Raw genomic sequence first — 20,917 nt, forward strand, 5'->3', positions numbered from 1 at the left:
GAAAACCACACGTGTGTAACAGCAAACAGCGGGCTGTGAGGTCAGCATATCTCGAGTTAAGGAACCTCTTATCACACACAGACCTGCACTGAATCCCCATGCCTGCTGCCTTTGTGTCAGAGCTATGGGAGACGTCCATGGTCAGATGGGCCAGCTAGATGTGTGCACAATCTATACTTTGACTCAGGTACAAGAGAACATAAAAAAATTAAAACAAGGGTCAAAGGCCAGGAGGAAAAAAAAATATATCAGAATTTATCCCTTTATTCCTCTGTTCCTTTTTTCCCCCTTCCCTTTACATTTTACTTTTGTTTGCTATCAGATAGTTGCTCAACTCAATATTCAACAAATATTTTGAGCATAAATTCAAGACTTGAAACTTTTATAGGCAGCAGGGAAATTGCCAGTGATCAGAACAGAGCCCTTGCTGATAAGGACCTTATGTTTAAAGGGGGGATACGTTTAAACAATAGCTATGTGATAAGCCACCTGGGGCTTTCCAGGTGGCTCTAGTGGTAAACAACCTGCGTGCCAGTGCAGGAGACATAAAGAGAAGTGGGTTGGATCCCTGGGTCGGGAAGGTCCTCTGGAGGAGGGTATGGCAACCCACTCTAGTATTCTTGCTTGGAGAATCCCCGTGGGCAGAGGAGCCTGGTGGGCCACAGTCCATAGGATCATAAAGAGTCAGACATCACTGAAGCAACTGACAAGGGGGCAGGGGGAAACAGCAGTAACAAGGCAATGAAGGTGTTAGTTTACCTAGGATGACTGGGGAAAGGTCTCACTGAGATGTAGAAACTGAGAGAAGAAAATGACTATCTGAGGAAGACTACTGGTGGTGGGCCAGCAAGTGCAAATGCCTTGAGGCCTTGTGTCTTTCTACCCAACTTTCACTAAGACTTGGACACCTAAAGTTTGAGGCATCACTCACAGGAAAGGGTCTTAAGCATACATACTGTCATTTTTGTCCATTTGTTAACTCAACTAGTACTTACTAGGTGCTCATTAGAACTGCAAAGATAAGATTGATGTCTGCAAAGATCTTACAACCTTCAGAGGGAGACAGATATGCTAGCGGGTAATTGAGTGCGACTGCAATCAGCCCTGGGAGGTGAAGGAGCACAGAAGAGCAGCACCAGCAAGCCTGTGGAATTTAGGAAAGACTTCCTGGAAGAGGCAAGCCTGAATGGTAAACAGTAGGAAGAGTCTGGGCACAGAGTGATCCAAGCAAGCATATTGTATGTCGGGAGAAGCTGTAGATGAGGTGGGAGCTGTGAACAGGGGTCAGACCCAGGATACTTTGCATGTAAGTGGTGGGGAATAATGCAGAGAGGTGATGCTGTGACATCTGGCTGCAGGGAGATAACAGAATCAAAGGAGACAAGAACAAAAGAGATCCACTAGGTAGCTGTTAAAATCACTCTTCTAAGAGATGGTGGTGGCCTGACTTAAGGTTGATGAAATGGGCATGAGAAGGAAAGACAGGTTCACGAATATTTGAGATATTAGTGATTACTGGAAATGTTAGACTGAGGGGTAAAGGAAGGAAACAGTTTTCCAGCTCAGGTGACCAGGTGAACAGTGGTGCCAATGATTAAGATAGATGATTCAATGAGGAAAGTAAAAGTGAAGTTGCTCAGTCGTGTCCTACTCTTTGCGACCCCATGAACTGTGTAGCCCACCAGGCTCCTCTCTCCATGGAATTTTCCAGGCAAGAATACTGGAGTGGGTTGCCATTTCCTTCTCCCGGGGATCTTCCCAATCCAGGGATCGAACCTGGGTCTCCGCATTGCAGGCAAACACTTTACCATCTTAGCCACCAGGGAAGCCCAGTGAGGGATCCCCAACCAGGGATGCAATGAGGAGGGAGGGATATAGGGGAAATCATGAATTAGGATTTGGACCTGCTCAAAAGCAGAGACATTACTTTGCCAACAAAGGTCTGTCTAGTCAAGGCTATGGTTTTTCCAGTGGTCATGTATGGATGTGAGAGTTGGACTGTGAAGAAAGCTGAGCGCCAAAGAATTGATGCTTTTGAACTATGGTGTTGGAGAAGACTCTTGAGAGTCCTCTGGACTGCAAGGAGATCCAACCAGTCCATTCTAAAGGAGATCTGTCCTGGGTGTTCTTTGGAAGGACTGATGCTAAAGCTGAAACTCCAGTACTTTGGTCATCTCATGCGAAGAGTTGACTCATTGGAAAAAACTCTGATGCTGGGAGGGATTGGGGGCAGGAGGAGAAGGGGACGACAGAGGATGAGATGGCTGGATGGCATCACTGACTCGATGGACATGAGTTTGAGTAAACTCCAAGAGTTGGTGATGGACAGGGAGGCCTGGTGTGCAGCAATTCATGGGGTCGCAAAGAGTCGGACACAACTGAGTGACTGAACTGAACTGAACTGAAGGTTCAAGGTGCCTTGAGCATCTCAGTCCAAGTAAAGTCCAGCAGGCACCTGGGAAGGTGGATCTGAAATTAAGGAAGTAGTTGGGTATGGAGGTACAGATTTGGAACTCATCAGCCTGTGGATGGTACTTGAAACCATGAGATAATTTGACACCTCCTAGGGAGAGTCCATGGTGTAACAAAGAAAGATAAGACCTAGCAGCCCTCTCAAGGACAACTGGAGGAAGAAGGTAATTATCATGACAATGATCATGATAATTTTAGAGCACAAGTATCCAGATAGAGGAGAATAAAGAAAGTAATTGGTGCAGGGGAGTCAAGGAAATGCAGAGTGCCTAAAGGAAGCAGCAAAAAAATCCATTGACAAGAAGCCAGAAAAAATGCCCAGTGGACTTGCATAAGAGGGGACGTTTGCAAGGCAGTCTTAGCCATATGCCTCAGATTGGAATGGAGAAGTCAGAGACAGGTGGTGGAACTGACTTTGAAAAAAGGAAAGATCACCTTATCAGAAGCTAGGGAGGAAGTGGAAAGTGGAGGTAGATGTTTATGTTTCTAGAGGAAGGGGACACAAAGTTGAGCGAGGTCAAGTGTGATGGCCTAAACTTTCTTGAGGTGGAATGTAAGACGCCTGCTGAGAAAGGAGGCAGCGGGAGAGAGAAGTGAGTAGTAATGGCTGCAGAGACTTGAAAGGAAAAGGTTGAGAGTGGCCACTGGGGAGACTAGGGTGGGTAGGAACGGACACATGGGCTGTTTTGTGGGCTCAGATGGATTTCTGAATCCAACATTTGTAGTTGCTATAAATTCCACATTTAGGGGATTCTTCTCCAAATGCAGTATGGTTAAGAAGGTGGCTTGTACCACCTCTTCTTTGTCCATGTTGAGTTTTTGCTGGAAGGTGTTATCAAGGCAGGACCTCCAGGCTCCCTGACCCTGTAGCCTTGGCTCCTTGAAGAGTCCCAGTGTAACACAGAAAGGCAATGGCCATTTATTCTGCTGAAGCTTTGACTCTTTTGTTAATTCTGTAATATCCACTTTGCCACAAAGCCAGGTTCAAGCCTGAAATTTAAAAGTCCAAGATCTTCAAGGTCCTCTCAGTTCTCTACCTTACAGTCTCTGGGGTAGCCCACATATCGACAGGCTCTTCAGGTGCTTATTTTGTCCAAAGGTCTAGGCTATCCTTTGCTGGTCTGTGATTCACATGTCCCCAGATTGGCCTTTCCCAGACTGCTCAACATGGAGCATCTGAAGTTGGGTAGATTCTATGGGCCCAAAATGAGAAATATCCATCTGCCCTTCCTTATTTAGTCCCTTGTCCTAACTGACTCCAAGTTGACTGGCTTCCAGACAGAAGCAGAAGTGTTCTAAGGTAATTAGCCAGGAACGCAAGAAACAATTGGAAATCTATTGTGCAAACAAGTGTCTGTTTGATTTCTCTCCACTTCCCTTTGGATATTAAGCTTCCGTTTGATTAGTATTTGGTTTCCAGTAATAAATATGGTGCTACTTCATGCGTTCATTGTGAGGATTAAAAGTGAGAAATAATGGGTGCAAAGCAGTGCCCAGTTATGTTCAGAATTCAGTACATGCTGCTCTTGTTTGTAGAGAAGCATTTGCGCGAAGGAGAGACTGCTGGAAGGGTTACATGCAAGGGCGTGGTGGGCAGGTGGTGTGGGAACAAAGGGGCCTTCCCTTCACCACCATTTCTGGTAAATTGTTTATCTTACCTGCACCCAACCAACCCAGTGTATGCCTGGGAGGCTAACTTCAGTCTCATCTCTGCACCAATCCCAGAGAGCCACATTGGTGGGAAACGGCAATAAAAGGACGGTCCACAGCAGACGTGCATTTCCACAGCCAGAGAAGGAAGAACATTCCGTGTTCTCGCCACCAGGTAAGTCCTACTTCAAGCCCCAGAAGGCTTTCTCCTGAGCCTGGGGGCCTCCTCTGATACTTGGCCCTTTCAGAACCCAACAAGGAGTTTAGACCCTGACCTTTATTGAAGACTCCATATATCACTGTATTTCCAGTTCAACCGTGACTCCAGCTACTCCAGGGCAAAAAGTGCCCCCTTCCCTTGTCTCTGGACACTGTCCCCCCGCCACCCCCCCAGGAAGACAGGCGTCTACTTAGGATTTCACTTCTAAGAATTACCAGTCCTGGGCACTCTCTCAAAACATAGCCACGATATCTCTTCCGGAAACAAACTTCTGTCTTCAACTGAAGTCTTTCAGAGGCTGTAGAATATTATCCAAAGATTTTTCCTTTTGAGAAAAGAGTTTCCCAGAAGAGGAGGTGTTATTTATTTGAATGTTGGCAGGCTCTTCACAGTTCCTTATTCCTATCCACTCCCTCCTTGCTCGTTATTCACAGATCCCCCAAATGTCTCCTAAGCACCTCTTGTGCTCTGGGCACTGTGTGAGGAGCCCGTGATGGCCTCAGTCTGACATGGTCTAACTCTCACAGATATCTGCATACACAGAGGACACTTCGGGCTCTCTCGGCACAGTACGCGATGCACAGAACCGAGAAAGGGAAAGCTGCTACTTTTGTCTGTAGACATTCATAGCTCTGTCACCCTCCCTTCCATCCATTCTCCGAGAGCCTCTACCTTGACCGGAGTAGGACCTGCCCTGAGACCTTTGAGGACATTCAGTAGTCTTGCTTGCCTTTGGTTCTCTTGCTGTCAACCTCACCCACTTAACAAATCTGCTCCTGTTATAACATCTCTTTTCTGTAAGTCACAGATAGGACTTCAAAGCAATACAGCCTTCATGAAAGAAACCATCAGAACATTTCTGAGAAAATGGGCCTAAGCAAGCTATTTCACTTCCAGCATAGTACTTGCACATAGAAGGGATTCAATAAATATTTCTGGGATTAATGTACTCTGAGTCTCAGCTATTTCATCTATAAAATGGGAACGATAAATATACCTTCCCTGGAGGGTGGTTTGGTGTCTTAAATGAGCTAAGGTATGCAAAGTGCTTGGTACAAGGCATGTGCTAACTGATGTGAGTTCCCTAGTTCTCTTCTTACCCCTGCAGTCAGGGGAGCAATCTCTGTCTCCCCAATCGTATCTGGGTCTCCCCACGACCACTGCATGGAGAGTCTGCAGGTTGCTGAGTGACCCACATGTCTCAGCTCCTGGAAAGGATGACTTCTGTCCTGTGGCTGGCCCTGGCCTCCTACATTCTGACCCTGTCATCTACAGAACAGCAAGGTGAGTACTCTGCTCGCCTGGCATCTCAGATGACCTGTGATACCTGGAGAGGCAGCAGGGGAGAACAGAAAATTGGTTCAGGGTCAGCGAGGAGACAGGGGCATGATAAAAACTCGAGGGAAACAAGATGCGAGAAACCGGAATCTAGTCACAATCTGTCAAAGAGCCAAATCAGAAATTCCCCCTCAAGGGCAGTGGGAGCCAGTTAAAACCTCCTATGCCTGGATATGGTGGCAAGCAGAGGGCTGGGGATTCATGAGGACATGAAGCTCCCAGTCGCTCTGTGCCTTGTTTTGGCAAGCATCCTCTTTCCTCCAGATCAGTTTGCTCATCTGTAAAATGAAGAGACCAGGCTTAGTGATCTCTCTGTGGTCCTTCCAAAGATCCATGGATTGGGCATCTTAGATGCTTGTAGGAAGGATTCTCAGGCTTTGCACAAGGGAAAATTTCTGCCTACATCCCTGTGGAGGGGGCTGGAGGCACTTAGCTCATGGCCTGCCTTGGCAAAATAGTGTGTGCAATAACCAGTCCAAGAATAATAAGTGCAGTGACTCCTTTCCTTAAAATAAGCATGTACAAAAGCAAGGCTTGAAAATCTCTTTCCTAAAAAGTTTCTCTAATGTGATCCTGCTTTGTGGGGATGGACTGAGCCCCAGTAATCAGTGCATCAGTGCTGGGCACACGATCACCCATTAAATAGTTTAATACATCAAAAGAAAAGAAACGAATGTGATCTTGGTAGAATATACTTAATTCATCATTGGGGAATTTGTACTATTCAGCATGTCAGAACTAGGGGAGAGAACTAGCTTGAACTACTAGGCTCCAGGTGCTGTGCATGCCATTTTGCACCTAGTACCTCATTTAACCTTCTAACAGTCCTTTAAAGGTTTATTCTCCCAAATGGGGCATGCATATCCCGAAATGAGGTTGCATGGCAAACTCTTAACTGCAGGGGCAAGAGTTCACTCCTTGGTTGGGAAACTAAGATCCCACATGCTTCAGGGAACAGCCAAAATAAAAAAAGAGAGAGAGAATTTTTGGTAGCTATGTTATATGTACTTTTCTTCACGGGTATTAAACCATGTAACTAATATATCATACCTATGGTATCACAGATACTATTCCTTAGGATGAAATGAATCTATAAAGAGAATCACTGAAAGAAACATATGAAATATATAATGACCTTGTTAATCACTCCACACAAAATAAAATACAAAATAAAAGGTTTTTAAAAAATTTAAAGAGTAAACTACAGGCATCCGTGCACTTTATCTGTAAATATTTCAGCATGCAAATGATTAGTCTGAGTTCAATATTGCTTTCAGTTGTTGTTGTTTTTTTTTTTTTTTGAGATAAACTTAAATACAATAAATGTACAAAATTTAAGTGTATAAATAAAGAGAAAAACACATGAGATAAATGCAAGGACAGATGGACACCTGTGTGGCAACCGTGACCTGAAGTACAGGAATGGATGATATTTGTATTAGCTTACACGTGGTATTTTGCAGAAGAGTCTCAGGGGAATTAAACCATCTGCCAAGGTCAGCCAGTCAGCAGGTGCAGAGCTGGATTTAAACCCAGACTGTCTGGCCTGTGACTTCCTCTACCCTCCACCCCACCCCTGATTTACTTCTCCATATCTTCACACATCACAGTCCTTGAATCTGTTAAAAACCATGAGACCAGCAATAGGAAATGGCCCTATTAGACTCAGTGGTTCCCAATGTGGGGGGAGTGATTTTGCTTTTCAGGGGGCAATTGGCAGTGTCTGGAAAAAACTTCAGGGAGGAGTACTCTTGGCATTTAGTAAGAAAACTCAAGGAAGCTGCTAAGCATCCTACAGTGCACAGGACAGAGCCCGTCCCCCCATATAATTATCCAGCCCAAATATCAGTAGTGCTGAGGCTCAGAAATCGTCATCTACTGATAAAGGAAAAATCTCTATGATATACTAAATAATAAATGCAAGTGGAAAGAAAGCTGTACAGCATTAAACCCATTTTTATTAAAAAAAAAAAAAACTATTTTAAACAGATGCACAGGAAGGGTCTGAAAACTGTACGACAAATTTATGGTTACGTCTGGGAATGGAACGCGCTATGACAGGTGTCATTTGTACTTTATTCACTTTAATAACCTTTGAGTTTTCTCCCATGAGCCTATCCTACATTTACAATGAGAAAAACAAATACTGGCAGGCAGAACCACAGTGTGCGGTGGCTCAGGGGAGCCCTGCAACAACTCCAGAGCCCGCATCACCACTCAGGCTCAGTATGAATGACACCCTCTGGGGCTACGCAGAGAGTGTGGGGACTCTGATGTTCTTAATGCCTACAATATACCACACAAAGCCCTCATTATTATTCTGACCCCAAGGTGATGAAGGCTGATGTGCAACTAACCGATTGTGTGCCTCTTGCCCTCACTGGGTTCCCTAGCATTCCCAAAACAGAGTGTGTAGGGCACGAAAACCCTGTAGGCCCCAGGGTCTGCTCCATAAACCCATTATTCTCCAGGTTACAGAAACTCCACCAACACTGGTTCCTATGAAAAGGACTTGGATTGCGGAGCCCCTGGCACCCCAGAGGCCCAGCTCTGTTTTGACCCCTGCCAGAATTACACCCTCCTGAATGAACCCTTTCGAAGCACAGAGAATACAGAAGACATCCAAGGCTGTGACAGTGACAAACACGGCTGGTACCGATTTGTGGGGGACGGAGGAGTGAGGATGCCAGAGGACTGTGTCCCCACGTTCCGATGCCAGACGTCTGCACCCCTGTGGCTGAATGGCACCCATCCTGGCCTTGGGGAGGGCATCGTCAACCGCACTGCCTGTGCCCACTGGAGTGGCAACTGCTGCCTCTGGAAGACAGAGGTGCTGGTGAAAGCCTGCCCGGGCCCATACTACGTGTACCGGTTGGAGGGCACCCCTCAATGTAGTCTGAGATACTGCACAGGTGAGTGGGGCAGGGCAACCCAGGGGCAGTAGAGTGGGTGCAGGAGGAGACTGAACAGAACAGCCTTGGTTCAGTGCCTGCAGTGGGCACAGACAGGTTAAGCCATTCTCCCAACATCACAGAGTTGGAATGTAGCAGAGCCAATTTGAACCTAGCATCCCAGCTCCAGGATCCAAATGCCACCCCCACCCCCACGAGGTCTACATGTGAACTGAAAGAGTTAAGGCATGGAAAGTTCTGGAAATAGCATCTGCCCTGTAGTAAAAGCACCAAGATGGCAGCCCCAGGGTTCTCACCGCACCGGATCAGGAGTTGGGAAATTCAAGTTCGAGGCTTGACACTTCCACCAAATATGGCACAACCCTTGTCAAACATGGCAAATCTTCTGTAGAATGACAAGGTTGGCCTTGGTGGCCTCAAGTCCCCCCTGCTGTGCACCCTGATCCTCTTCCTCCACGCCTCACCCCAGACCCTGCCACCGCGGAGGACAAGTGTGACAGGACCTGCCGCCCCGAGGAGGAGTGTCGCCTCGTCAGTGGCACCTGGGGCTGCTTCTGCAGACAGGACCTCAACGTCTCCGGTGAGCACTGGGACTGTGCTGACCCAGTGGGCAGGGCAGGAGGGAGGGAGCTCCAGAGGGTCAGGACTATGTGTGGACCACAGTCAGTGGCGATGGAACCAAGGTCAGCGGATGAGAAGTGCCAAGCCAGAGAGCTTGCAAGGATGGGGCCAGGGGTCGGACACATTTCCAGGTCAGCCACTGGACGGTGGCCTTGGGAATGGGTGGGCTTGACTCATGAGGGACCAAGATACCGAGGATGAGGACTCTGCCGGTGTTGGAAGCTGTGTTCAGGTATCAGCATGGTCTCCACGTGAGGAACAGGGGCAGACTCCTGCGTCAGTCTTGGATTTGTCGGGTGGGGTCTGGGACCTGGGGCCAGCTGCTTACCCTCTCTGAACCTTAACATTCTCATCTGTAAAATGCGGTTGAGATAATAATAATGATTTTTAAAACCCACCAAGCAGGGCTTTGATGAGAATTCAATAAGAACAGTCCAAATGGGCAGGCTCTGAAGGTGATGTTCTTATCATCCCAGCAGGTAAGCAAGCACAGGCACATGGCTACAGATGAGCCCTAAGCCCTGGATGGGAGTTGGAGGAGCTTTCCAGCGAGAAGATCTCCTTCCCTCCTAGACTCTAACGAGAGCCTTTGATTCTTGCTTTGGGCACAAGCCTGCTTTCCTCTGTGTGTACTCCTCACCCCAGTGGAGGAGAGAGTGTTCAATATTGAGGGACAAGAGGGAGCTTGAGGTCCCTATCTGTGGTGGCAAGCGTGTCCTTCTACTCCACATGCAGGGAGAGCACCTTTCACATGGGAGAATCATTTCCTGTTTTCAGGGAAACAGAGGTGTGTCAGAGCATGACTCTTGCATTAGCTGCAACTGAAGTAATTTTAATTCAAAATAATCAATACACCATTTGGCATATTTGGGGATGATCTGCTCTGGGTCCCAGGAGAGACCAGACATGAGAGCCTTCGCCAAGCCTGCACACAGCATGCTTGGAAATCTTGGACTGGGGCATCTTGGCCAGCCTCACCTATCACAACCTGAGTGTAAATCCCACGTGGGCCTTGGGCCCCTCTAGCCTCCCCAGCCTCCTAGTAGGCAAGGTGGTTTGCCAAAGGGCACAGTATGTGAGCTCTGCCCACTCCTTCCAGACCCCTACCCATCCCACCTGCCTTCCTCTCGACTTTCCAGATGTGCACAGTTTGCAGCCTCAGCTGGACTGTGGGGACACAGAGATCAAAGTGTCACTGGACAAGTGTCTGCTGGGAAGTCTGGGTTTCGGAGATGAGGTCCATGCCTACCTGCGGGATGGGAACTGGAACTGCAGCAGCCTCAGGCAGAGTGAAGAGGAGAACTGGATATCTGTGACCAATCCCACCCAGGCTGGTGCCTGCGGAAACATTCTGGAGGTGAGAGATGTTTATACCCCTGCTGCAAGAGTGCAGGAGCTGGGCAGGCAAGGTCTATGTCAGTAACTGTGAGTCCTTGGACAAGTAACTTAGCCTCCATGGACCTCTAAAGGCATGTGAGATTACATGTGTTGGTCCAGGAGGCAGCTTAGAATAGGCATGATGCTTAAGCTCAGTAAATGAAAGCTATGATTATGATTCTTTCACTTAGGGATAATGTGGGAGGGGTTCGCAAAGGAGCAAATGTGGCAGTTCCTGACTGTTCCCGAGAGTCAACAGTTTATTGTTCTAGTTTTCGATCTGGGATCTTCATTCCCCTTCCAATAAAGAGCCAGTGCCACTGGGGGAGGAGGCCCATTGCCTCCGTGAGATCAGAGGACAGGGTTGTCCGCTTGACTGACAGCATCAACTCTGGAGTCACACAGACCTGAATCCCAGATACATTTGTACCTGCATCCATGTCGACATATATGTGGTCTTGTTTTTATGCCAAAGAGAAACCAGACCCATGCCATCTACATAAACACGCTCTCCTTAGTCAACGATTTCATCATCAGAGACACCATCCTCAGCATCAACTTCCAGTGTGCCTACCCACTGGACATGAAAGTGAGCCTTCAAATGGCCCTGCAGCCCATCGTAAGGTATGGCATGATCTTTACTCTTTGACCTCTAACCCTGACTGACTTCAAGCACATTTTATCATGTCCACAGGATGCTACCCGCCTCCCTCAGGAACTTTCATTCATTCCAAAAATATTTGTTGATTATATATTAGGATGTTCAGCATGAACAAAGCAGGCATAGAATATTTTGTGGATATTGAAGATTATTACTATGGAGCAATGCAACGACATGAAACAGTGTTAATTAAATAAGCTGAGGAACAGAAGAGCATGACAATTTCATTTATCTTGAGGTAGAAAGGCATTAAACAACTCATTATATCAAAAATTATTTACAAGTGTGATGCAGGCAACATAGGGGAGGCACAGGGTGCTGTGGGAGCAGGAACAAGGGTCCCTGGCCTAATCTTGGTTGGGGAGGAAAGCTGGGGGCAGGAAAGCTTCCTTGCACATGTGGGATTTAAGCCAGACTAGCTTTGATTGGATAAACTCATCAGATGTAGAACCAAATAGCAACTTGGGTAGAATTCAATTTGGGCAGGGGGTCTTGTCATTTGTTCACTGCTATCTAACTGTGCCTGGAATGGTCCCTGCCGAAGGAATTCCTCGGCATTCCTAGATGTGCTTAGGAGACTTTCTGGGGTATTCGAAATCCAGAGTACCTGTCCCCATTACCTTTTTGCTTCCTGGTCTCTCAGAATGGCAGAATCAGGGTTAGAAATTTTATAGTTCCATTTCTAGTTTTCAGTCTATAATGTGTTGGGGCCCAAGGTTCATAAAAAAATAAATATTAAAGCTATTTTATTTATCTTGTTAAAATTGATGTTTCACTGAAAATTATGGGATAGAGGGAAGAGATGTGCTGCTAAAAATTGTGAGCCCACAGAACGGGTTCCAAGCCCAGTTCTGCAGGTGAGAAGCCAGAGGTGCTCTTTGAGTGAAGGAGGTATACGTGCTCTCTGATGCAGGGAGGACTGGTAGGAAACCTGAAGTCAGACATCTGTTTGTTGAGTTTAGTGCCTAGAAGATGGTAGATACTTGATATAAGTAAATGACTAGTTCATTTAGGAATCAAAGATGTGCCTCTGGCTTCATAATCTTACACAGGTGTGGGACTTGATTTTGTTCTCACTGTTCAAAACCTCACTCTTGTGGACTTTGTGTTCTCAGTTCCCTGAACATCACTGTGGATGGGGAGGGAGAGTTCACTGTCAGGATGGCCCTCTTTCAAGACCAGGACTACACGTCTCCTTATGAAGGGACTGCAGTCATGCTGTCTGTTGAATCCATGCTCTATGTGGGCACCATCTTGGAGAGAGGGGACACGTCCCGATTTAACCTGGTGTTGAAGAACTGCTACGCCACGCCCACTGAAGACAAGACTGACCCTGTGAAGTACTTCATCATCAGGAACAGGTGCTGGACAATCTGGGGTTATCTTTCGGCCTAAATGAGGTTTGGGGTAGAGAACAATGATCAGCTCATCCCTGCCTGGCAGTTGTGTCGATTGGCTTGCCTCTTTTGGAAAACAATTTGGTATGACATGACCATACCCTTTGACTCAGAAATATCACTCCTGAAATTGTGGCCTTAAAAGATTAATGCAAAACAGATGGGCAAGGTAAAGAAATGCCAGTTATTTTTCATTTCAGTATCTTTTATCATTTTGGCAGTAGGTTCAAAGGGGACTTTATACTGATGTTAACACTGACTAAACAACATGGAAACAGTGTGTTATGGGACAAAATATTATTGAATATTGTTAACTGGCAAAAACAAAGGAAAATGCATATCTATAGATCACGATTCACACTGTAGTGAAAATACTAGTTAATATTTAGCATAGAGTTTAGGTGTGTACCAAGCACTGTGCTAAGCAGAATACAAGGATTATCTCATTAAATGCTCACATCAACCCTAGGAAGTACATATTCCTGTCCCTACTTTACAGATAATAAAACTGAGGTTCAGTAAAGTTAAGTAATCAGCTCACAATCATTTAGTTAGGAAGTGGGTTGGGTTGGAATTTGAAATCAGTCTGTCTCATTCTGGGGACTATAGGCCCCCAAATTTAAGCCATATGTGTTTATTGGTCACATTGTGGAGAAAACCTGGAGGAATAAAAATCTATGCTATAGGTTGGAATAAACCTTGGTGGGGGGTGAGGAGGCTCTTTAATTCTCTCCAGTGCTGTTTTTACGCTGGATGCAGATTAGAAATGCAGAAAGAGCCTCAGACCCCCTGAGTTTTTCTAGAAGCTAGATCCTTGTCCCTGTCACCCTCCAGCTGCCCAAATCAACGTGATTCCACCATCTCCGTGGAAGAGAATGGGGTGTCAGCAGAAAGCCGGTTCTCAGTTCAGATGTTCAAGTTTGCTGGAAATTATGACCTAGTTTTCCTGCATTGTGAGGTTTCTCTCTGTGATTTCATTAAAGAAGAGTGCCAACCGGTGAGTATCTCTTTGGACTGAACTATTCAGTGCCTGACACGGGGCCTGGTGCCTCCATTCATGTTTATTGGAATTATGTATGGACTGAAAGAAGGGAGGGTGGGAAGGAGAGAAGAAGGGAGAAAGGGAGAGAAAGAAAATCAGATAGATGATGAGATGGAAAGATGGATGGATGGATGAATTAATGGAAGGGAGGGAAGGAGAAACAGAGAAAGAGAGGGAAGAAAGGATGGATCGATGTAACTTAAGTCTCCAAAAGCCCATGCGTAAGCAATTATAGTATCCCCAGGAAGCATATTAGATGAAAGAGCCTGTCTACTATGTTTCCTTGGTACAGAACATTTTAAATTATTTTAATAGTAGTTGACTTCTTTGAGTGCTTACTCTGTGTCAGTTCAGTTCAGTTCAGTTGCTCAGTCGTGTCTGACTCTTTGCGACTCCATGGACTGCAGCACACCAGGCTTCCCTGTCCATCACCTACACCCAGAGCTTGCTCAAACTCATGTTCATCGAGTTGGTGATGCCATACAACCATCTCATCCTCTGTGATCCCCTTCTCCTCCCACCTTCAATCTTTCCCAGCATCGGGGTCTTTTCCAATGAGTCAGTTTTTCGCATCAGGTGGCCAAAGTATTGGGGTTTCAGCTTCAGCATCAGTCCTTCCAATGAATATTCAGGACTGATTTCCTTTAGGATGGACTGGTTGGAACTCCTTGTAGTCCAAGGGACTCTCAAGAGTCTTCTCCAACACCACAGTTCAAAAGCATCAGTTCTTCTGTGCTCAGCTTTCATTATAGTCCAACTCTCACATCCATACATGACTACTGGAAAAACCATAGCTTTGACTAGATGGACCTTTATTGGTAAAATAATCTAGGTTTGTCATAACTTTTATTCTAAGGAACAAATGCCTTTTAATTTCATGGCTGCAGTCACCATCTGCAGTGATTTTGGAGGCCAAAAAAATAAAGTCTGTCACTCTTTCCATTGTTTCCCCATCTATTTGCCATGAAGTGATGGGACCAGATGCCATGATCTTGGTTTTTTGAATGTTGAGTTTTAAGCCTGTGTCAAGCACCATTCTAAAACTTTTATATGCCTTATCCAATTTAATTCTCACAGCACACTTTTAAGTAGATTCTTTTATCAACTGCATCTTACAGATGAAGAAACTGAGCTCAGAGAGGTTACTTGCCTAAGGGCCTCAGAGCTAGAAAGTACCAGGGCTGACTATGCCCTGGCTGAGGTGTGACTTACATGCCCATGCTCTTAACCCAGATTCAACACTGCCTACTAAGAGTTGGCATTTCTTGAGTGCTTGCTGTGTGCCTGCATATTGCACACATATTTCCTTTTAACCTTCACAGCTGAGAAGATATGATTTAATAATAGTAGACAGGTGTAGTCATTTATTCCAAGTTAGACAACTGAAAGAAAAGAGAGGAGATTCAAACCCAGGTTCATTTGACATGACAGTGAGAATTCTCTAGATTGAGAAAACCACAGCGTCAGAGTCAGGATCATATCGTGGGTGGGAGCCCATTCCTGGGCCAGAGCTGCTCATGGAAGGAGCAATTTGGATAGGAACATGCCTTTCCATTTTGATATAATGAGATTTCTCCATCCCCACAGTCTTGCTCAAGAAGTCAACTCCGCAGTGAAGGGGTGGCTATTGATCCAGCCCGAGTTCTAGATCTGGGACCCATCACTCGCAAAGGTAAGAAGTAGCCAAGTCCTGGTGATAGCTCCAGCTGGCCAAGTGCTGACAGTTAACCTCAGATGCCTGAGGTCACCAACTTAACAGCCCAGGTCCTTTTCTGCTTCCTCAGGAAACCCAGTGGTAAATGCATCTTTCCAGGAGATGTTTTGGGTAATGATAATAGCATTTGCCACTTGTGCTGGGCTTCCTGTGTGCTAGAGATCAGGCTGAGCTCTCAGAATTCACTGACTCAATCCTCTCCAACTGCATCCATTTCACAGATGAGAAACTGAAGCTCAGAGAGATTAAGTGACTCACCCAAGATCACCCACTCATGAGCAGCTGGAGTTAGCATTGAACCCAGCTCAGGCTGATTCCCAAGCATGTGTCTTTTGTCTTTTCCCTCCTGCCAGGTGCCCATAACTCGATCTCTTTGAGATGAGGTCTAAGTACTAAACCAACGTAGGTTTCTGGAGAATGACCATATTTCTCAAAATCCAGTTATGGTGTTCTGGGGCATGACATAGGAGAAGCTTTCCAAATGCTCCTTAAATTTTCATCTGTCTATCCCGCAGGTTAACAGTACTCTCATGGCTTTTACTTGCACTGAATTGACAGAATCAAGAAATCCAAAAAACTGAAAGCATTTTTTCTGTCCTAGAGAAATTAAGGTGCAGTAACATTAATAATGGGGTTCCCAGGTGGCCCTAGTGGGAAAGAACCCACCTGCCAATACAGGAGACATAAAAGACTCTGGTTCCATTCCTATAACAGGAAAATCCCCTGGAGGAGGGCACGGCAACCCACTCCAGTATTCTTGCCTGGAGAATCCCATGGACAGAGGAGCTTGGTGGGCTACAGTCCATAGGGTCATAAAAAGTCAGACATGACTGAAGCGACTTAGCATGCATGCAACATTAATAATATTAATAACAGTAACATTAATAATAATACCTCCTGCCTGGCAGCATATTTATATGCATTATCACATGAAATGTTCACAACAGTCTAGAGACATAAGCACCATTACCACTGCCATTCTCCAGATAAGTAAACTGAGGCTGTCTCATGAAGAAGACTCTGCCTCTAGTTATCTTGTTCTTCTATTGAATCTTCGTCTAGAAGTTCATGTGTTGTCACAGGGTAGACTGGGGAGGAGGGAGAAGGGATTGAGAACTTCTACTTTGCAATCAGGTAGACTGGGGTTTGAATCCAAACTCTTCCACTTATTGGCAGACATTGCTGAGCCTCAGTCTTCTCATCTGTCAAATGGGGATGAGAACACTCTTCACAAATCTCTCAGGAGGATTAACTTTCTAATGCATGAAATGTGTTTAGAAAGGTACTTGCTAAATAGTAGATGTTTCCACAATGTGGATTGCCAGTGACTGTGATGACCAGATCCGGGAGGTCTTGGAGCAGCTATGGCTACAGTGCCACAGCCAGTGGAGCATGACTGTGGAAATCCTCACCTTCTGATCTTGTCTCCAGGTGCCCAGTCTCTTGGTGTCATGAGTGGAACACCCAACACTGCAGGTACATTATTTTCTTTTGCCTTTCCCACAGCCCTCCCAACTCTTCTTTGTTTTAATTCAGTGCATATTTATTTAGTCTCTTCTATGTGAGAGGCCCCAAGAACTGTGCCAAGAGCTGTGAACCCTGAAATGAATCAAACCCCAGACTGGCTCTAAAGATGCTCATAGTGCAGCAGGAGAGCCATCATTAGACAAAAAATGTTTATTGAGCACCAACTGTGTGTTAGGCATTGTTACTGGCACTAAAGTTATAATGGTGAATGGTACAGGTCAGGTGCCTGCCCTAATGGAGATTGTGTTCCAGTTTCAAAATAGACAGTAAAAAAGCTAACAAGGCAATTTAGAAATAGAAGAGAATGATGTGATAGAAAGTTACCAGCATGGGTAATACTGCCTTTAATAACACAGAAGTTTATTTCTCTCACACATAAATGAAGTCAATAAGGCAAGCAATCCAGGACTAACGGGCCAGCATCATGAGGTCATCAAGAATCCAGACTCTCTTCTTGGGTAGGGGAAGGCTAGCTCCTAATAAAGACAGCGAGGCTCTGAAGGCATTGGTTCAAGGCTATCAGAAGAATCACAATCCTTAGGAGCCTCTATCCAGATGATCCCATCCCATGTTCCTCAGTTCCCAGGTTTTTCCAACCAGGGCTCTGACATTGTTGCAAAGCTGCCCAGACAGAGCATTCAACCACCTTTTAAACCTGGCAACTACAATGAGTCCAAATTTGCTCCTCAGGGGTATCCACTCTCCTAATGCTGGAGATAAGGGCCTCTTACAAGTTACCTACCAAAGAGACACTCCGGCTCTTTCACTTGGCCCTAACTATTAAAACCCGTCCATTTCTCATCTTTCTGCAATAGGGCATTACTATAAAGCAGTAATAGTTAACCAAGTCCATTTCCCCTGTACTTAAAGGCCTGAATCATTGCACTTGACAGAAAATTCCCCTCCTCAATAGGAACTTTCTCTTGGGTCACTAACTGATGAAATTTTTTAGCAATTATTTGGCTACCTTATGATGGGAACTACTCATGCCACACATATTAGTTGGGATTGCATTCTAAAAAAAAAAAAAGAATCCAGGCTCCTTCCATCTCACCCCTCTACCATGTTTAGGATGTTGCCATCATACTCATGGGCCAAGATGGCAGACAGAACACCAATCTTTATATCTAGGCCAGGATGGAGGGAACTTGGAAGAAGTCAATGACTTTTAAGGAACAATCCTGGAAGCTGACACCTTATATCTTCACTTACATCTCATTGATCAGTGCTGAGTCCCATGGCCACATCTGGCTGCAAAGGAAATTGGGAAACACAGTCTTTATCCTGGATGGTCACACACCCAACCAATGTTTGATGGATCTGTTAAACAAGATAGGAAGGAAGAATGAATATCAGAATGGATAAATAGTCAGAAAAATGTTTGAAGGAGGTAATGTTTGAACTAAATGAGAAAAAGGAGCCAGGTATGCACATATTAGCAGAACAAGCCCTATAGGAAAAATGAACAACAGTTGCAAAATTAAATACTCATATAAGCAAATAAATCACAAGCAAGTAGATAGTGCAGAAGAGTAATTAATTGTATTGGATAAGATCAGAGAGAATTTCAGCTGAGGTTAACATCTGAATGTGGTTTTGATGAATGAATTGGAGTCCAGTAGGGAGACAAATCTAAGAAATATATTTTGATCCAAAGGCAGAGCAATGCTATTAAGATTTCACTATCCCCCAAAATGGCCTATACTCATCAACCCAGACATTAAAAAATTCTACCCATCCTCAACTCTCCAACTAGATAACAGTCCAAATGTTTCCAAATAACTTCAGTGCTAACATTCAGACAATGCTCAGAAAAGTAGTACTCATCAGAGAGGGTGGTTAGAGCTCAGACTGCAAACAGCTTGAGAGCAGGGACCTCAGTCTCATTCATTTCTTCCAGTCCTTCGGGTTAGCATAGTGCCTGGAACAGCCTGGCTTCGCAATGGACTTTGCTAAATTGACTAATTTCTTGGTGGGTACTGGTTTCTGGAGACTTTTGAAAACAGAGGAATCACTCCAACATGATGCGGTGGCAGACTACCGCAAGAGTGCACCTATGGGTTTCACAGTTTGCTCTCTCCCACAGCCATTTATGACGTTTTTAAAATTAATTGAACATCAACCTACATTTCATTGTCATATAATGATATGTTTCTGAAAATTGTGATATTCGTCTCCCTCTCCCTCCTAAGGACATCAGCAAGTTATTTTGAAATTTAAGGCTTGGAGAGCCACTGTAATCTGGTATTCGGTGGAAGGGGCTTGCACCCAATAGAGATATCCTCTAATAAGGGGCTTGCACCCAATTAGAGATATCCTCTAATATGATAGCTATGATCCAGGAGACAAGCCTTTCTTTAACCCTGAGTATACAGTAACGTTCAGAAGAGATATGATCCCAACGTCCCAGATCTTAGAGTCCGATTTTCAAAACCAATACTTACATGGTGTTTACCATGTGTCAGGCACTGCTCTAAATGCTTGCTATGAGTTCACTCACTCGCCTTACAAAAATCTCATGCAGTAATAGCTGTTAGTAATGATCCTATTTTGCACACAGGGACATGCAGGCACAGAGAGATTCAATAACTCGCCTCGGCCTGCATAGCTAGTTGCAGAGTTAGAATTCTAAACTACGCAGTCAGGTTTCAGAGGTAATGCTTTTTTAACCTCTATTTCTGCCTTCAGTGTCTTTCTGCCTCTTCACTATCAGAGTGAGTAATACTAGCTACTGTGACAAGCGATCCACAACTTTCTGTGCTTTTATGCAACAGTTTATTTCCCATAAAATCACTGGAAGATGCAGCTCAGTGCCCTTTACAGTCATTAGGAACTGGGGCTCTTACCTTCTGGTAAATTCTGGCAACTCTGCTGTCCCCTGAAAGTCCTCTCTTGGAGCCTCTGCATCTGGTCCCTAGATGCTGGATGAGGGAGCATGGAAAATTATATAGGAGGCTTTAAGAACCAAGCCTAAAAGTGGCACATGTGACTTCTACCCACATTCTACTGGTCAGATCCACTCATATGGTCCTACCTACTGCAATGCATGTGGGAAAAAGTAACTTCCTGTGTGCCCACAGGGAACTGAAGTGTTTGGTGGTGGTGAGTCAGCTTTGCCTCTATGACATGGCCCTTTGCCACCTCCGAGGGGCAGAAATCTAAAATAGATATTAAGGATACTCTGTGTTTGTCATCCTTGTCCAGCAGAAGATAGGGATGCCACTTCACGTTGGCTGCTGAGTTCCAGAGCCCAGCACCCGACAGTCCTCTCTTGTGTTTCAGGGTTCCTGGTGGCCTGGCCCCTGGTTCTCCTGCCTGTCCTCCTGGCTGGGCTGTTCTGAGAGCTCAGCTGGGCATCTGGCCTTGAAGCTTGTGTTCTTCCCTCTGGCGATGGCTTCCAGTCACCCTGCAGCTCTGCTGGTTCTGTCTTCAAACAAATCACGTAGTCTCCAGGCCTGACTAGTTTTGGAGAAAAAGAAGAGCTTTGCCTTGTTTAATACTCTCAGTCCTTTGTATTCCTCTTTTTCTCATGGTGGGGGCTCTGACACCTGGCCTGGACTGACTTTCCTCATTCATTAGCAGGCTCTTGAAAGCAAACTTGCCAGGTGCTTGCGTGTCTACAAGTATCTCACATGTTCATAGCTTCAGGGAAGAGGGGCTATGTCAGTGAGGGGAAGGAGCAGGGGCAGAGCTTGTAAAAGAGGTACCCTCCACGATCTTCCAAAGTACCTCCATTCTGACTGCCAATAAATTGAACAGACTGATGTTTGCTTTCAGCCTACTTCCTCTGGTGTATTTCCATCATGGTTTCAACAGTTTCCATGAAACATATTGTAATGTGGCCAGTTTTGGAGACCTTACACCAGAGAAGACTAGTCCTCATTGCTCCCCTGGCCCCGCCACACTGCAGACCTGCTTTACATACCTAGCAATATACAAACTCCTACCCTGGGGCCTGGATGCTAGAAGAACTGCTCAGTTTGGGC

General features: G+C 45.5%; 1 protein-coding gene across 1 annotated transcript; it reads left to right on the plus strand.

Annotated features, from left to right (window-relative positions):
- The first annotated feature begins 4,136 nt into the window (after positions 1–4,136).
- GP2 (glycoprotein 2) lies at positions 4,137–20,696 on the plus strand. The gene is made up of 11 exons (XM_027527828.1): positions 4,137–4,297; positions 5,451–5,626; positions 8,152–8,592; positions 9,062–9,172; positions 10,353–10,570; positions 11,066–11,214; positions 12,367–12,612; positions 13,483–13,645; positions 15,278–15,362; positions 16,836–16,880; positions 20,214–20,696. Exons 2-11 carry the CDS (start codon positions 5,539–5,541, stop codon positions 20,270–20,272), a joined length of 1,605 nt encoding a protein of 534 aa, XP_027383629.1. The 5' UTR covers positions 4,137–4,297; positions 5,451–5,538; the 3' UTR covers positions 20,273–20,696.
- Positions 20,697–20,917: the final 221 nt, after the last annotated feature.

The sequence above is a fragment of the Bos indicus x Bos taurus genome, chromosome 25, assembly GCF_003369695.1.
Source record: "Bos indicus x Bos taurus breed Angus x Brahman F1 hybrid chromosome 25, Bos_hybrid_MaternalHap_v2.0, whole genome shotgun sequence".
In the NCBI taxonomy this organism is placed as follows: domain Eukaryota; kingdom Metazoa; phylum Chordata; class Mammalia; order Artiodactyla; family Bovidae; genus Bos; species Bos indicus x Bos taurus.

Coding starts and splice junctions, on each gene's coding strand:
- GP2 (XM_027527828.1), top strand. CDS start 5,539: ATGTCTCAGCTCCTGGAAAGGATGACTTCTGTCCTGTGGCTGGCCCTG. Junction 8,593..9,061: donor TAGTCTGAGATACTGCACAG/GTGAGTGGGGCA, acceptor GCCTCACCCCAG/ACCCTGCCACCGCGGAGGAC. Junction 12,613..13,482: donor TACTTCATCATCAGGAACAG/GTGCTGGACAAT, acceptor GTCACCCTCCAG/CTGCCCAAATCAACGTGATT.